The sequence below is a fragment of the Pteronotus mesoamericanus genome, unplaced genomic scaffold, assembly GCF_021234165.1.
Source record: "Pteronotus mesoamericanus isolate MK-2021 breed Mesoamerican mustached bat unplaced genomic scaffold, CSHL_Meso_final contig_220, whole genome shotgun sequence".
NCBI lineage: Eukaryota > Metazoa > Chordata > Mammalia > Chiroptera > Mormoopidae > Pteronotus > Pteronotus mesoamericanus.
The window spans coordinates 8,296,810-8,313,105 of NW_026555091.1; the positions used below are offsets into that span (position 1 = coordinate 8,296,810).

General features: G+C 61.8%; 1 protein-coding gene across 5 annotated transcripts in view; it reads left to right on the forward strand.

Annotated features, from left to right (window-relative positions):
* The window catches only part of GRB10 (growth factor receptor bound protein 10), a 117,310-nt gene that overhangs the window by 47,744 nt on the left and 53,270 nt on the right, over nt 1–16,296 (forward strand). For 4 of the 5 annotated variants that reach the window (XM_054571383.1, XM_054571384.1, XM_054571381.1 and 1 more), the window contains exons 2-3: nt 752–848; nt 15,995–16,085. In XM_054571383.1, coding sequence (XP_054427358.1) covers nt 798–848; nt 15,995–16,085 — 142 coding nt within the window. In that variant the 5' untranslated portion in view covers nt 752–797. The remainder of the gene's footprint in view (nt 1–751; nt 849–15,994; nt 16,086–16,296) is intronic. The other variant, XM_054571385.1, reaches the window with a different exon arrangement.

Below are 16,296 nucleotides of genomic sequence, written 5' to 3' on the forward strand. Positions count from 1 at the left end.
TTGGCCGGGCACTTGGCTGCTGCGTTGCGAGGCAGACGTGGCCCGCAGAGCCCAGGCCACGCTGCGAGCCCGCCCCCGCCCCCCCCCGTCCGCAGGGCAGGGGCCTGGCCGGAGTCAAGTTCGAAATGTTCGCCGACCATTTTGTTTGCATCAGGCATGTGGTTTGTGCCACAGTAAATTAAAAAATGTTAAGAAGACAGGATTCCTGTTTCCTGCTTCTCCCGACCAGGAGCTGGGTGGCGTTTTATGAATAACAGGAAATGGGGCTGCGGGAGCGTGTGGAGTCCACGCCGTGGTTTGGTGCCCCCTGACAACAGAGCTTTGTCCCGAGCTGTGGCCGGAACAGACGACTTTTATGAATAGTCCTCGGAGGACTCCCACGACACACACGTACCCCCGCAGCACGTCTTGGGGATGAGGCCAAATCCGTATTTCCCAAAGAATGACACAGCCCCCGGGGTGGTAGTACGTGCCGTGAGCAAACGGGTCCGGCGGTGGTCCGAGGCGATGCTGGGGACATGGGAGTCCACGGCAGCGGGCTGCTGTCCCCCCACCCCACGGGCCCTGTGACCACACAGGGCGTCTCGCGGGCCTGCGGTCGGTTCCGAGAAGGGCCGGCACCGCAGGAGCAGACGGCCCGAGCGCCCTGCGAGGGAAGTCCCAGGGCTTCCCCTGGCCCTGCCGCTCCGAGCGGCCGTGCGTCGGGCAAGTTGTGTTTGTCATGGCTTCTCACAGTCTGTCTCTGTTCCAGGTGCGACAGTGCTGTAGGTGTAAGCGAAGAAGGCAAGGAGGAGCCGATGGCTTTAGCTGGCTGCCCAGACTCCCTTTTGCACCATCCGTACTATCAGGTATGGGTGAGCGCGGGCATCTGACTCTGGGCCGGTGCTGTGGGTCGAGGGCCACGGCACCAACGGAGTTCGTCACCTTGACCCCTGCTGTTACGAGCAGGTCGCCACGTGCCCAGCCGGGGCTGCGGGCACGTCCCCTGGTGCAGAAGACCAGGCCCGTTCCGTGTGGCCCTCACCGTTTCTCATCGTCACCTCCCCCTAGATTATGACCTCCGTTCCTGTAACGTTTCCGCAGTGACCCGAAGCCGCCTGCGGGGCTGGGGGGTCAGGCGCAGTGCGGTCACCGGGGCCAGCCCTAAACGCCTCCTGGCCTGTGGCAGTGACGGCGCATGTCGGGGTGCTCAAGAGGACATGGGAGCTTACACAAGGGCCAGGTCATGGGCAAGAAGAAGCCTTCTTGGCGGGTGGCTCAGGGCCTTGATGTCACCCGCCTTTTGTAGGTGGGTCCCTCTTCCAGATTGGCCCCTTCCTCCAGCCTGAGAGCGTTGGGGTGGCTTTAGGGGGCCCGCGTGCATCTGTGTCCCTTGGCCCATCGTGCTGGGCCGCTGGGCAGGATTGCTCTCTGCATTTGCTTCACCTCCCGAGGCCAATTTAGCTTGACCTTCCCAGGGCGGTGCAGCGGGCTGCGTGTCATGAGATGGTCCCCGGGACTTTGGGCTTGGTCCCCTCGGTCCTTGGCCGCTGGCGGGCCGTGTCCCCCGCCCCGACCCCTCGGCCTCCACGGTCGGGCGGCAGCCCCCGTGAAACCCCTCCCCCCGCTCTGCCCGTGCCCAGCTGCCCCCGGCCCGGAACTCGCTTCGCCCTCCCTCGGCCGGCCGAGTGTCTGCGGCTGCGGTGACGCGTACTTCCTGGAACATCACCGCTGCAGGCAGACGCCTTTGTAATTTATTTGGTCTCAGAGTGAAACAAACCTTCGAAGAAAGGCTGAAGATTAGGAATACTGTTCATTGTAATCACTGCATTTGACACACAGCCAACATGGGTTTCAAGCCAGAAAAGAGGACTAAAACCTTAGCAGACCCGTGACGTGTGTGGGCGACTCACGGGCCAGTGCAGTGGGTGAGCCCTGCCCGGGGCTCGGCCCTCTGCCTCCTGCGCGATCGGCCCCTTGTTCTTAAAGGGGCCGTGGGCACCCCGCCCTGCTGCTCGACCTAGGCTCTGTGCTGTGCCCATGGGCCCTGGGTCCGTGTCTCACGTGGCCACGGCTCTGTGGCCCGTTGTGTGGTCCCTTGTGCACCCCCCCCGTCCCCCCTGGAAAACCTCCCCCCGGGGAGCCCGTCTGAAAGTTGGTAGTGTCTTCTTCAGCTGGTACAGAGCAGGCCTTCAGGGCAGGGTGACGACAGAGGCCGTCTGTGCCCCCCCCCCCCACCCCGGCGTCTGGTTTCCTGCCGGTCCTCACAGGGATGGCAGAAGCGCCCGCTCACGCCAGCGGCCTCTTGATGGACGCGTCAGCTGTCTGTCACGGCCGCCCCAGTTGCTCCCGGCTGCTCTTCAGGAGACAGGCAGCCGTGGACACATGGTGGCCATTCCCAGAGGGCCGCGGCCGCCAGAGGAAATGCTCGGCCATGCCGGCCCGGGGCTCCTGAAGACACTGCCTTACTCTTGTAAAAACCCCGCAGCTGGACTTGGCAGGGCTCCTCCTCTGTTCCTGGAAAATTAGATGACAGTTCCAGAGTTTCTCAGAAAATGGGATGATTTACAACGAGGTCCAGTCTTGAGCAATCCACACTTAGAGCAGTGAGATTTGCCTCCAAGTTTTTAGAGAGAAGAATTCCTTCTTCAGATCTTCGTCGTACAAACGGTTTTCTGATTCTCGCTGTTCCCTAACGGCCGTGGCCCGGATTAGATACGGGGCTCAGCCAGGGCGCCGTGGCTACGTGTGGTTTTTCATGCACACAGAAGCGCCAGAGCTGGTGTGTGCACGAAATGCCCTGCTTTCTCTCTGGGCGACGAAGCAGAGCCTGGCCCGGGGTTGGGGGCGGCCCAGGGACCAGAGGGCCGGCCACTTCGCCTTTAACCCCAAGGATGTTCCTTTGTGATGTTGCTGCGGGCCTGCGGCCTCGTGGGGGCCGTGGAACTGCCCTGCCCCTTCCTGCCCTGTGGCTGTAAGGGGTTAATGGTGTTCTGCTGCAACCAGATTGGGGGCCATGCCCAGCCTGGGGCCAGCCACACTGCCGGGCCTGACCCACGTTGTCCCCTCTTGTTCCTCAGCCACTGAGTGAGCACCGCCAGGTGCCAGGCCTGGCCTCGGGGCCGGGAGGCAGCTCCGCGAGGCCCACGGATTCCTGGGGCTCATGTGTCCCGGAAAGGGAGGCCAGCCTGGACAACTGGCGGATGCGATCACGGGAATAAGGGTCCTAATTCTGAAGCCAATAAAACGGGGCCGCGGGGGAGAGGGGCCGGCTCAGGCCAGGAGGTCGGGAGGCCTCCCCGGGGGAGTGCCCGGAGCCGGGTGGGGCCCGGGCAGGACCGGGCAGGGCTCCGCGCAGGGCCCGGGAGGAGAGGCCCAGCCTGCCTGGCCTGGGAGGGGTTTGGGTCTTAGTCAAGTAGAAATGAGAGATCTTTGAGGGGGAGGGGAGTTATAAATAGAGGCCTACAGCCGTTGTCTGCAATTTTAAAATCCGAAAGGCTCAGGCCTGAGCGGTTTTTTCCATTGCTCACGTCAGGGCAGAGTCCAACTCGACTGCCCAGAGCCGGCCCCGGCGGGCGGGAGGCCTGGGCGCCGGGACCCTGCCTTATCTTCCTCCAGCCCAAGACGCTCTTAGCTCCCAACCACAGGGAGCCTCCAGGGTTGTGAAGAAGGGATTAGGCGTGCCTGTTACCAGAGCTGTGGTGAAGAAAAGCCACATTCATTATCCCTCAGAAAAATGCAAAAACTGGAAAATAAAACGAGTTCAGGTCCAAGTGATCTGAACAAAATGTCGAACTCTGCTTTAGCAACGAGGCCCGTGTGTGTAAATTTTATCTAGGTCAGGAGGAGGACTGTTGCCTTTCCAAATATTTATTTCAAAAATTTATCTTTACTTTTCTAATTCTTTCCCCCCCGCCCCCGGATTTCTGAATTGGAAACATACATGCTGCTCGTAGGCGTGAACCCCCCTAGAAGCCGCCCTTGGGGCCCTGAGCTCCAGAGGCTCGGCGCCGGGGGGGCGGGGGTCGGGGGCAGAGCCTCCCCGTGGGACGGAGCCTTATCTCCCCCGTCCCTTTGTGGAGGAATTTCATAAATTCTGCCCCAGCCCTAGGGGTCCGCACGTTGTTGCTTTTGGCTCTGTTTCAGATCTGGATCCCCGGGCCTGCGGGCCAGGGATTGGCTCGTCCAGGGCAGGAGTTGCCACAGCACCACCCGTGTGCCCGGTCGGGCCCCCTGCCTGCTTTTGTAAATAAAGTTTTATTGGAACGCAGCCATGCTCGTTCCTTGACGCCTCTGGCTGCTGCGGGGCCACATCAGCGCCGTCCTGGGGAGTCTAACCCCTCACAGGGGAAGGTTTCCAACTGCTGTTTTCCAGCACCGATGGCTCGAGCACATCCCTGGGTGGACAGAGGCCAGCACGACCTCCCTCTGTCAGCTCGCCTCCTGCGCGGAGGAGGGGACAGGCTCACAGTCCTCAGAGGAGACTTGGCTTGCTGATTACATGCAGCTGTGGGTTTTGTGCTGGGAGCCCCGACATCTGGACCCCTCCCACTTTTTGGCAGTGTCCGCAGGAGCTGGACGGTGACATCATCCCTTCGAGGCGATTTGGGATCAGTCTGTGGAAATGAGTACCATTCCCCAAGCCTCTCCCTGGGGTTTCTCTCTCTCTCTCTCTCTCTCTGTTGTATTCTCTTTTCTGGGGTTTTTTCCTTTTTCCAGAGGTCGTTCTTTCATTTTTTTTTTTTAATCCTCACTCGAGGATTTGTTTATTGATTTGAGAGAGAGAGGAAGGGAGAGGTGACAGAAAGAAAGGGGGGGAAGCGAGAGAGAGAGAAAAACACCCATCAAGTCGCCTTCCGTGTGCGCCCCAACCAGGGATCGAACCCACACCCTTTTGCTGTATGGCCGGCGCTCCAACTGGCTGAGCCACCGGGCCAGGAATGGAGTTCTTCTCATTTTTAACCTCACACACCCATAATCTGGCAAAGGGACATTTTCCCCGGACTACGTTTCCTTCAAGAAACCTGTAGACAGTCGCTCTGCTTGTCGCTGTCCTTACCCCGGTGCGGGGAGGACACCCCCGTCAGTGGAAACGTCCCCTGTTTCTATGAAACTGATAAAGCGCTTACCTGAAGTGGTTTTGCAGACGCTTTCAGATGGCGATTCTGAACGCAACGGCCACGGCCTCACAGGGGCACCCTGCGAGGCAAGGTAGGCGGTTCGCCCCGCGGGTGAAGGCCTCCCGGCGGCCGGGGCGAGGGCCGTGACGTTACATTCGCACGAGTGGGTGGTTGAGCCTCTGTTCCCACTCCTGCCCGCCAGGGAGCGGGCTCCTGGGGACGGGCGGACGGACGGACGGAGCGGCCGTGGGAGCTGAGGACGCCACGTCGGGGGGCCACTGCCCACCCGGTCCTCCGCCTGCGGCGTTCCTGCCTGTCGGGCCCCCGGGCCTCCCTCTCAGCCTGTCCGTGGGCCGTCACGGCGCTGCTCCCGCGCCCGGTTGGGGGTCAGCGGTGACGGACGAGGAAGGGCCATGCCAAGGGCCCGGGGCCGATGTGCCTTGTGAACAGGACCCGCCCCATGTCATAAGAGTGTGCGCGCGCTCTGTTCAGCGTGTGTGCGGGCGCGTCCGTGGGGCCGGGCGACAGGGCCTTTAGGGCAGTGCTCCCCGAGTCAGACGCGTCGAGGGAAGGCGACACCTGGGACCCCTGGCCCCGGGCCTGTCCCCTGCGGCCCCAGAGAGCAGCTGCCGGGAGGTGAGACCCAGGGACCCCAGGTGGGGGCCTCTTTTGTGAGGAAGCCTGAAAAATCCGAAGTGGCCTCTGTCCCCTGCATCGTGACCATCCCGCAGACGTGTGGAGACCCCAAGAGACAGCGCAGACACCGATGGCGAAGTTTAGGACGGCTCTCCGTGGTGGGCGGGGGCCCCGGGCTGTGCTTAAAGTCCACGCCAGTGGCTCGGGAAGACCCTCCGCCTTCTCGGAAAGCAGGAGCGGCCCAGGAAACGCTGTCCTTACTCAACGGCGTGTGTGTGTGACATCGCATGTCACCTCAGTGTCACCGACATGGGCTGGTGAGAGCTCCTTTCCTGAGCCACAGTAACTGCACTGGTGGGAGCCCCCTCCCACCCCACGGGGGTTCCTAACACCCAGGCCTGTGGGCACAGTGAGGCGGTGTGGTTGTTGGTGTTTCCTACCCCGAACCTCCAGGCCCGCGCCCCTCGTCTCGGCGTGACGGCGGCCCCTCCTCCGTCGTAGGGCCTGGCCTTCGCTCCCAGGCCCTGAGGCCCCGTTGGGAATGTGAGGCAGGCAGGCCATTCCCTTCCCAGCGAGCTCCGTCCACCGGGGAGGCCCGGGTGCCGTCCGGAGACCCGGACGGCAGGAGAGGCGGTTTCCCTCCGGCACAGGCTCTGGATCAGGGCTGAGTGGGCAGGCGGAGTGCTCTGTGCCACGTGGAAGAGGGCGGGTGGAGGGCCAGCCCTCCGGCTCTCCTGGTGGCCTGAAGTCACACAGGGACCCCGCCAGCGAAGTGCAGCTCCGCGCTGGGCCCAGAGAGCGAGAGCAAACCTGGCCTCCCTGCCACGCGTGCGTCTTGCCGCCGCGTCGCTGGAGTCCCGCGGGGTGGCCCGGGTCGGGGGGTGTGGACTCTCATGTCTCTGTGTGCTGAGAGGCGGACTCGAGGGGTCGGATGGGAACAAGCCTGAGGCTCGGGGAGGGGACTGGCCGTTAGTCTGTGAGGAAGCCCAGCTCTGGCCGTGGGTGGGGCAGTGTCGAGAGGGCCCCTTTGTCTTGGGGAAGTTCTCTGGAGTTCGCTCTTCCTCGCTACGAGTCGTTTCTTCACGAGCACCTGATGAGCGAGCCTTCGGCCTGGGGTCCCTGGATTTCCAGCGCACGGTCACTGGTGCGCACTAGGCTCGCCAGACCGTCGGCTCCTCGCAGGGGCCGTTACCTGATGCTCGTGGGGACGGTGGGGACGGTGGAGGCGGTGGGGGGAAGGGGACAGAGGGGACGGGGCAGGAGGTGGAGGTGAAGGAGGAGGAGACGGGGCAGGGGGTGACGGGGCAGGGAGTGACCAGGGAGGAGGGAGAGGAGGCAGCGGTGCAGGAAGTGGGGGTGGTGGAGGAGGCGATGGTGAAGCAGAGGGAGGGAGCGATGGTGGCGAAGGAGATGCAGCTGGTGGGGCGGCGGCGGCGGCGGCGGCGGCGGCAGGAGGGCGGGGGCCGCCGTGCAGACGGCAGGCGCTGCTTCCTGAGCGATGCTTTGCGCAGGAGGACGTCCCCCCCTGCCGCCGAGTCTTCCGCGCCGCCCTGCCAGGTGCCCCTCCCACGGGGGGGCTCGGCAGCATGACGAAGCCCCCACACAAGGTGCACGCTCGACTTGTATTTGGGGAAAACCGTTCGTCACCGTCGGGGTTTCTCTGTCGGGCGGTGGAAACATTCTAAATTCAGGTTGTGGCGATGGTTGCACAAACCTGTGATTATACCAACATTCTTTGGCTTGTGCCCTTACAACAGATGGAATTTGTTATGTAACGTCAACGTCAATAAAACTCTTTAAAAAAAGCAAAAGATTGGGGGACTTCCCTTCTACCTCGAACAACCGAAATGGACGTTCCTGCGCCCCGAATTGTAGGGCGGGCAACGGAATTTAAAGCGAGGCCATCCGTAAGCTCCTTTGACTCGCAGCGTCAGGGCTGGAGGGGCGTGGGGGCCACTCCCTAGAAAGCCGTGCCTGAAGGGGCAGCGCCTGGCACTGTCCGAGTCCGGGGAGACGTCTGGCGCGCGGGCACAGCGCGGGCGCAGCGGGAGCGCAGCGGAGACCTGGTGCTTTTCTCTATAGTCGCATTGTCCCGGCCAAGCGTGACGTCTCACTGGTTTGGAGGAAAGCTTGTTGAGCTCTGACAAGAGGCGGTCTAGGTGTGTCCGTGTCAGAGTGAGCAACCTGGAGCGATGCCACAGGAATAGGAAGCATGTCCCCCTCTCCTGGAGAGGAAGGCTGGCCTGGTGAGTTTTTCCTTTCTCATCGCCGGCTCAGGGAAACAGACGAGGAAGCCAAGGGCGTCAGTGGGTTTGGGTCAGTCGGATGTGTCTTTTTCCTTGAGCTCTTGCAGAGATATCAAGAACTATGTCTAAACAAGCAGTATTACTGGGGCCAAAAACAAAAATCAAAAAACAAAAAAAAAAAACTAGCTCCAGATTGTTTGTTGTAAGGGTTGTTTCCAAGGAGGGGCTAATTTTCCAGAGGTTGCCACTGGCAAAGCCTGGAGCGCTGACGTCGCAGCGTTTGCCGAGTTCTGTGATGTTCTAGGAACTGCATCGTGGGTTGGTCATGGTCCGTAGGCGCCCATAGCTCAGGGCCGGTAGAAGCTGTGTCCTCCATCGGAGCCCTGTGGTTCTTGCCCCGTTACAAGCTGTGGGGCCCGGGGCCTGTCCCCTTCCTCCCTTTTCCCTCATCTGCAAGGACATGGGGTGATAGCAGCACATGCTCACGTCCACGTCAGTATGAATGGCAGCCATCTGTGTGGCTGGGGAGCGGCCCACGTGAGATCTTCCTCTCCGCTCGCTGGCTCTGTCTGCCTGAAACTTCTTGAGTAAGGCCGGCCTGCGGTTGGCGGCTGTAGGCTTTGGGCGAATAAGGGCGTGCGTGGTCGACGGCCGGGGAGGCGCCCCCTTTCAGAACCGCAGGTGATGTGAAGGGCAGAGGCGCGGTCACTCGCCCTTCGCTGGGGCGGCGGTGTTGTCATTTAATGGACGTCCAGGGTGAGCTGAGCGACGTCGTCCTCTGAGGCCGTGCAAGGTGGCAGAGCCCAGGCCGACCGTGTTTCACACACGGACCTTCGGAAGCGCCCACCTGCAGCAGCAGGGACGGGGGTCCAGCGGTGTCGCCGGCCGCCTGGAGGGGGAAGGCCCAGGAGCTGCTGGGTCCTGCAGGGCGGGGTCCTGTCGTGGCGCGTTTTCCTGCCTGACAGCGGGATTGGCTGGGGCAGCTGTAGGGGTCGTGGCGTGGGCCTGGGCGAGCCCGGCAGTCTTTGCTCTCATAGCACGCTCAGGTGACGGCCACCGGCGGACCCCGCCCCCCCGACACGGTCCTCCTGTGGTGGGTGGGTGGGTCTGTTGGTTGGTCGGTCCGTGGGTGTTGCCCGCTTGTGGTGTTTAAGGCTTTCCCACGTTATGGTTTCCTCAGGTGTCTGCAGGGTGAGGGCCAACGCAGACAAAGACGCTCCGCTCTCCGGGCCTGTGATCTCTGCTCCTCTCAGCAGAGTTACGGCGGGTGGCAAAGGCCTTCTGTGCCCTTATTTATTTGGTCCCTGCAAAGGTGGTCCCCAGGGCAGAGGACGTGGCCTGACCCCCTCGACGGAGGTCTCTCTCACGGACGTCCCTCACCTGCCGGCACCTCTTCTACTCACCTGGCAGCCGGCAGTTGCCACCCCGCGCAAGCCCTTCACTTATATTATTTTCGTTTAACCCTCAAACCCACCTCCACAGCCTCTGTCCGGCACCAGCGAGGTGCCGGGAGCCGCCTGAAGTCACACGACACGCCAGCGGTGAGAGCTGGGCTGGGACCCCCGGTCCGGCCGTCAGCCCCACGTTGCCGTTTGTCCCTCGGCAGGTGCTGTGCTGACTGCCACACTCCCCAGCTGCTCTCCGAGGGTGCGTTGCTTCTTTTTTGGGGTCGAGAAACGGCCCGCCCTGCTCAGCGGGCCTTCTCTGGCCTCGAGCAGGTTCGTCCTGAGCCTCTGGGGCAGCTCGGCCACCGGGGCAGGCGAGGTGGACTAGGTGCTCCGCCTGCCGCCCAGCGCAGGTGCCCGTGGACGGCTGGGCCGCGCAGAGCACCGGGCCTGGGAGCCCGCGTTCCCTACACGTTCTCCCCGGGGAGGCCGACACGCTGCTCGCTCCTGCTGTCCTGACAGGCAGGTGCTTGGACCCTGTCACCCAGCTGAGGGCAGGGTTCCTTCCCCTTCTTCCCTGCACAGTTCCGGCTGGAGCGGTGACCGAATCCACAGGAGACAGATTCTCGGGGGAAAGGGACCAAGTTCATGACGTGTGTACACACGGGGCTTGCGTGTGCGCACGGGACCCAAGGACGCGCTTCGGGCTGCTGAGGATCGCGCGCTTCCCCAAGCTAAGGCGGGAGGGGTGTGGTTTGTGACCGGGAAGCGCAGGCAGGCAGTTCACACGGAGAGAGGAAAGCACATGTTTGGGAAAGAAGTGTTTGCCGGGGCGTCGCCCACAGTGGGGCACAGAGCGGACTTGGTTCGCAGGGACCTTGCTGGGCGCCCTCCCCAACCCCGTCTGTCCCAACGGGTTCATGCTCGACCTCCGTTACCCACGAGGACAGCGTCCTCCCTGGAGCTGGTCTCCTGTCTGAATTCTTTAGTCAGGGATGGGACAGGAAGGGCAAAGGTTTTGTTTTGTTCTGAGTCTTTTGTTTCTTAAAAGTAACCGGCTTAAAATAGTCACTATCGCAACATGCATAGTTTGGGGTAGCAAACTCGGCTTCCCCTCAGGACCCCGGAGTCCAGAACCTGACCGGAGTCTCAGGTGTGATTTTCAAAACTGCAGGTTCCCGCCCTGGCCAGGTGGCTCGGTCGGTTGGAGGACTGCCCCACACGGCCAGACGGTTGTGAGTTCGATCCCCAGTCAGAGATGTTTCTCTCGCATCGATGTTTCTCTTTCTCTAAAATCAACGAAGAAGATCCTCAGGTGAAGATCAAAACCAAAAACAAACCGTGGTTTCTTGTCAGGGGAGCGAGGGATGCAGAGCCACCAGCCTCCCTGGTCAGAGGCCTGGGGGTGCACATACCTGGGGCCACAGGAAGTCTCAGGGAGGGGCAGGAGGGGGTTAAGAGGAGCCAGGGGGGTTGGTGCCAAGCCGGGGGCCAGAAAGAGGCCTAAAGGAGCAAGGCCAGGGACATTCCTGCAAGTCCTGGGGTGTGGCGCTCGAAGGAACTTTCTAGAAGAACACTGCTGAGCTGGAGAAGCGGCCCCTGGCCCCACCCTCCCCCGCTGGCGCCCCATCGCCGAGTCTGTGGGGCCAGCGGCTGGAGCACTTGGCTGAGGCCACCCCTGCAGGCCCCCCGCCCCACCTCGCGGGGCTTCGTGCAGCTCCAGTGAGCTCACTCGGCCAGGCCACCCGAGGAGGCCCCTCTTCCTCGGCTCCAAGGAGGCCCCACTCGGCCCCGCTCCACCGGACGCCCGCCGCCGGCTTCGGCAGGCGCTCCTAAAGCCCTGTGGGCTCAGGGGCCCGGCCCTGGCCAGCAGAGTGGCCCCCGCAGTGTTAATGAAGGGGCTTCCGGGCTGCCCCGTCCCCGGAGGCAGACAACACAGCGATTACAGCCCTGGCAGCCGCCTTCAGAGGGGACCCTGCCGGGCCTGCCCCCAGTCCCCACCGCCTGCGGAGTCCGCCCGCCGCCGGACCCCGGCCCTGGGTGGGAACCCCCGGGGCACACGCGGGCCCTGAGAGCAGGCCCGGCCAGCGCTCGACCAGCCTTCGCCCTGGTCCCTGCGTCTCACCCGCGTCGGCCACGTGCCGGCCGCTTCCGAGCCGCTGGGCACGGCTTTTCTGTTCTAGGCTCGCCTTTTCCCCGCTGCCTGTGTGCGGGACCTTTGTTTTATAGGCGCTGCTGTTTTTCATACTGCTACGGTTTTTCTTGGCCTCTGCAGATCACAGAATTCTTTTTGGACTCTTTGAAATAGTGCATTTCTTTTTTGACCCGGGAGTTTCGGGGAAGAACAGAGGAGCCCGCGGCCGAGACACCGTTCTCGCTGCTGGGGTTCATCATGTGACACTGTCAGGCTTGGGACAGTCCTCCCGGCAAAGCACAGGCGGCCCCCCTGAATTTAGATAAACCACAGGCATATTTCGGGGAGGTCCCGTGCAGTACTTGGGATACACTTGCACCCCTGAACGTGGTAGTCGTTGATGTGAAATTTACGTTTCACGGGGCCTCTTATATTTCTCTTTGCTAACAGGGCAGCACGGCTTAGATAGAGTGGTCTTAAATTAGGTTTGAAGTTGCGTGTCTTCTAAATAGATGGCTCAAGGGGTTCTGGTGTCCTCGTCACTGATGAGAGGACTTCGGGGGGCTGCGGTGTGTAGACTGCATGGCCGGGGTCCCAACAACGCACTGGGGGCGCCCGGGGGCCCTGTGCGCAGGGTGTCCACGGCCGGCGCCCCTGCCCTCTGCCCTCTGCCCTCTGCCCTCCGCCTTCCGCGGGGTGGCACGGCCTCCTGGCTCCTCCGCTCAATGGCCATGTGACCTGATTGGAGCCGAGGGCCGCGTGCCGAGGCTTGTATTAGTAATGGACAGCGATGGCTGACTTGTTTATACATGAATACCCCAGACGACAGTTTTAATAACTGAGGCACACTTTGAAACCCTGCTGACGTGTACTTGGAGGGACTGGGAGGGGGTGGGAGTCGGCCGACGACAGGCGGGCCGGCCCTCTCCGGAAGGTGTGGGGCGGCCCGGGAACGGATGAGCCTGTCTGGGGAACCGAGGGGTCGGTAGGCAGGGGGCAGGCAGACGTGTGCGTAGCATGTTCCCTGTGACGAGAGCGACCTCCCCGGCCAGGCAGAAGGGGAGGTGGAGGGACAAACGGGCCTGGGCGAGCGGGCCAGCCACGGGGGAGCGGGGGGTGTCAGGGGAAATGCCAGAGAGACGAGAGCTCGCTACCTAAGTCGGACGAGAAATTGGGAGGCACCCTAAGGGGAGGTTGTTTGGTCATCTTGATGGAGGGCGAAGGCAGCGAGCACACTGGAGACTCCATGGACTTGAACTTTGAGAATCAAACATCAAATTAGATCTGAAAGCAGGCAGGGCAGGGGAGCTCGGGCTGCCTGCGAGACCCAGCGTGGTTTCCTGCGGGGGGAGAGCTCGTCCCGGGGGTCAGGGGCACCAGGAGTGACGCCCTGCTCTGCGCTCTACACTGTAGACGGACCCCCGGGGGCCCCCGGGGGCTGCTGGACCCAGCGGCCAAGGGAGGCCGCCCCCAAGTGGGGGCTGTAGCCTCACACAGGGTGGGCGGTGGGGAGCCCACGCGCCCCCAGGCACGTGCCCAGCAGGCCTGCCAGGGTCCAAGAGAACAGACAGAGAGCAGACGAGAAAGTGTCCAGCCTCGGCCTGTGAGCCCTGCTTGTGAAAACCACAGGGTGAGGCCAGAGAAAAGTTCCGGAACAACCAGGCGTTCCCTCCCCCTCGGATACTAGGACGTAGGCAGTTCTCTGTTTGGGGCAGCGGGGTGAACAGCGAAGGTCCGACAGCATGTGTGTCGACCCTTAAAAATTTACGGGTGACCTCTGGCCTGGCCCTTCTGTTCCTAGGGATCCGAGGCCGCGACCAGAAAGGAGGACAAGGTTTTATCCACAGAGGTCTCCAGTCGACTGTAATGGACACTCCCTGAAATTTGCAAAAGACCAAAGGCATCTACTGGAGCAGTTTAGAATCCAAAAAATAGTTACCAAAGTTTTAGGTTAACCTCTCGTTGTGTGGATGGGGCTGGGGGGCGGGGGGGGGGGGAGAGGATGCGAAACGCGAAACTGTTCACGCGCTGCCTGCAGCGGTGTCTGGTCTACAGCGGTGCCCCGTTAACTGTCCCGTCGTGGGGCGAGGCGGATTTTTTCTTCTCTATCTGCTCCCTATTTCCAAAAATTTAAACAGGTCATTTTAGAATGCTGGAAAGAGAGAGCTGTTTCTCTCAGATGGGTGGAGGAACATTGGCCGTGGAATCGTGGAAACTAGAGGAGGAACGCCCAGATGAGGAGACCCCACTGGATTTGGGGGCTGGGAGGCGCTGCTTCCCTCCCCGGCCCCACCGCAGCGGCGCGCCCGGGGCAGCCCCCCTCCTCCCAGGCAGCCCGCCTGCCAAACCCATTCCTCCCCCTTCCCTCCTCACGCCCTCACGTTCTGGAAGCCGGGGCTCCCCAGCTGGGGCCCGCGGAGAGCAGCCGTGGTGTCCACGTACAATGGGGGTGGGGAGCACAGGAGCAGTGGGGTGCAGTGGGGGCGGGGGGCGCGTTGACGTGGAGCATTTCCGAAATTTGGGTTTAAATCCAGCAACGTGGGTCATGGGCCGTGATTCCGGTTTTTCATCAGGGTCATTTGGAACCGCAGGGGATCCAGCTGGATCGTAGATGCTCTCCATAAATATTTCTGACATGGCTTGCACCCCTGTGCGCACGCGGACGTGCGTGTTCCTTTTGTTTTTTCTCTGAAGGAACAGACCCAGCTGACAGGACAAGGGTCAAGATAGCCTCCTCGACTTCTTTCTTTACTGCTTTTAACGTCTACATTTTTATGAGTAGCAAGTACTGCATCTGTGATTAAACACATAAAGAAATCTATTTCTTTTGACAGCGGAGAAAACAGAGAGAGGAGGGGAAATATCTCCAGGACCTTAGGGCTGTGTTTGGTTTCCCCAGGTTTCCTGGGAGCCACTCTGGCAAGAAAGCACCTTGTCAAAACGAATGTGCTTTTTTTGAGTTTCTCAGGCAACTTGGGTGGGAAGGAGCATGGGCTCTGCAGCCAGCGGCCTGGGCCCGGGCCCGGGCCCGCCCCAGCCCCGCGGGGTGACTGCGGTGGGCGGAACCCCCCCATGCCTCAGTGGCCTCGTCCACGCCGTGGGCGCCCGGCCGGCCCTGCGGGGACTGTCCCACCCGGGCAGGTCCCTTTGCACCGGTAGGAGCAGGGTGACTGCACACTCAGCGTGCGACGCTGGCGCTGTAAGGAACTCCCAGACCTCTGCAGAGCTGCTGCGAGTTCACGGGGGCCAAGCTGGTGAACATTGCTGGGAAGCGAAACCTCAGTGGACTGAGAAAATGGCAGCTTTACCGCTTATTTTATACACTAGATTCAAAGGAGGAGACGTGAGGCGTGTTACAGGAACCCTGGCGGTGTCAGCTTGGGGGAGACAGCCGAGCGGGGCCGTGGGGGTCTCCGGGGTTGTATGACCGGGCCCGAGGGAGAGGCACACGGTGCCTTCGCGCTGGCGTGTGCGGAGAGGTAGCGCACACGGCGCGCAGAGGTGGGTCCGGGAGATGCGGTATCCCTGCGGGGCGCCGTGGTCCCGGGTCTGGCGCCCGGCAGGTCTGGAGGGGCGGAGCAGGCTGACGCTTCAAAGGCCCGTTCTCTCGGATGCAGAGAGACGGCGGGCAGCCTCCCTTGCGGGGAAGGCCGGCCTTCGTCAAGGAGGCTGCGGGCCCAGGACGGGACTGGCCGCCGTGGCCCGCGGTTCGTCAGGCGTGTGTGCGGTCGCATCAGCCCGTGGGCTGCTCCTGGTCTCCGAGTGTGGACGGCGGCACGCGGGCCTCCCCGGAGCTGGTCGGGCCTCGCGCGCGGCCCCTTTCTTGTCCCCACGTTTTATTAGTATTCGCAGTTGACTTTCTTTGCCCACCCTTCTTGCTCGTTCGGCACAGGCCTGGACCTAAAGACGAGGTATTAGTGAACATCATCAAAATGCCGAGGGGTTTCTTAAACCTGTAAGAGAAAACCGGTCTCTCCCCTGCCCACGTCAGTTGCTGCTAACATGTTGTCAACATGAAAAGACCCAGTTTATTTTCTTACACGTTAATAGATCTTTCAGTGGCTTGATCAGAGTCCCATGGTCTTCCTGAGTTGTGGGCTTGATCGTCATCTTGCTGGGATAACTTCTGCCTGAAATTTTCACCCTCACCTTGATGCTTACCATACAATGTCACCGAGCTCCTCCTCGTGCTTTGGCGGGGGGCGGGGGGCGGGGGGGGAGGCGCAGGGTGGGGAAGGGGCCATTAAAGCCCAACCTCAATCTCAGTCCTGAAAACAGGAGTGACTTCCTCAAACTCCCTTGCCAGGCAGTCTCCACTTTCTTAGGACCAATGTTCCTGTGGGGCAGACTTGAAACAACTGTCATTGGAAAGTTCAGTAGGCAAAGCAACGGAAAGTCAGTGAGGTGCTGAGAAAGAAGGGGGGCGCGGGGGGCGGGGGCGTGGAAAGGTTGCGTGCGCCTTCTGACCGGAGCCCTCTGCCCCTGTCTCCCCAGGACCAGGCGGAGCAGCCGCCCCCTCGCGGCCCAGGAGACCCCGCGGCACGCAGCTCCGCACCCCGGTCTGGCCGACTGGCGCATGCCCACGGTAAGGACGCCCACGCCCGGGGCAGCGCCGCTGGGACGTGGTATTCTCAGGCGTTGTTCTTCTTACTAATAGAAGAGGGTTCTAACCTTTTTCCCCTCAAAGAAAGCCCCATTCTAAGTGACAGAAACACACTTGGTTGTCGTAGTTTCATGTGTTCCTTTCCAGTGAACCGGCCTCAGTGAGCAAAGCTTCAGCAGCCGCTTCCTGGGAG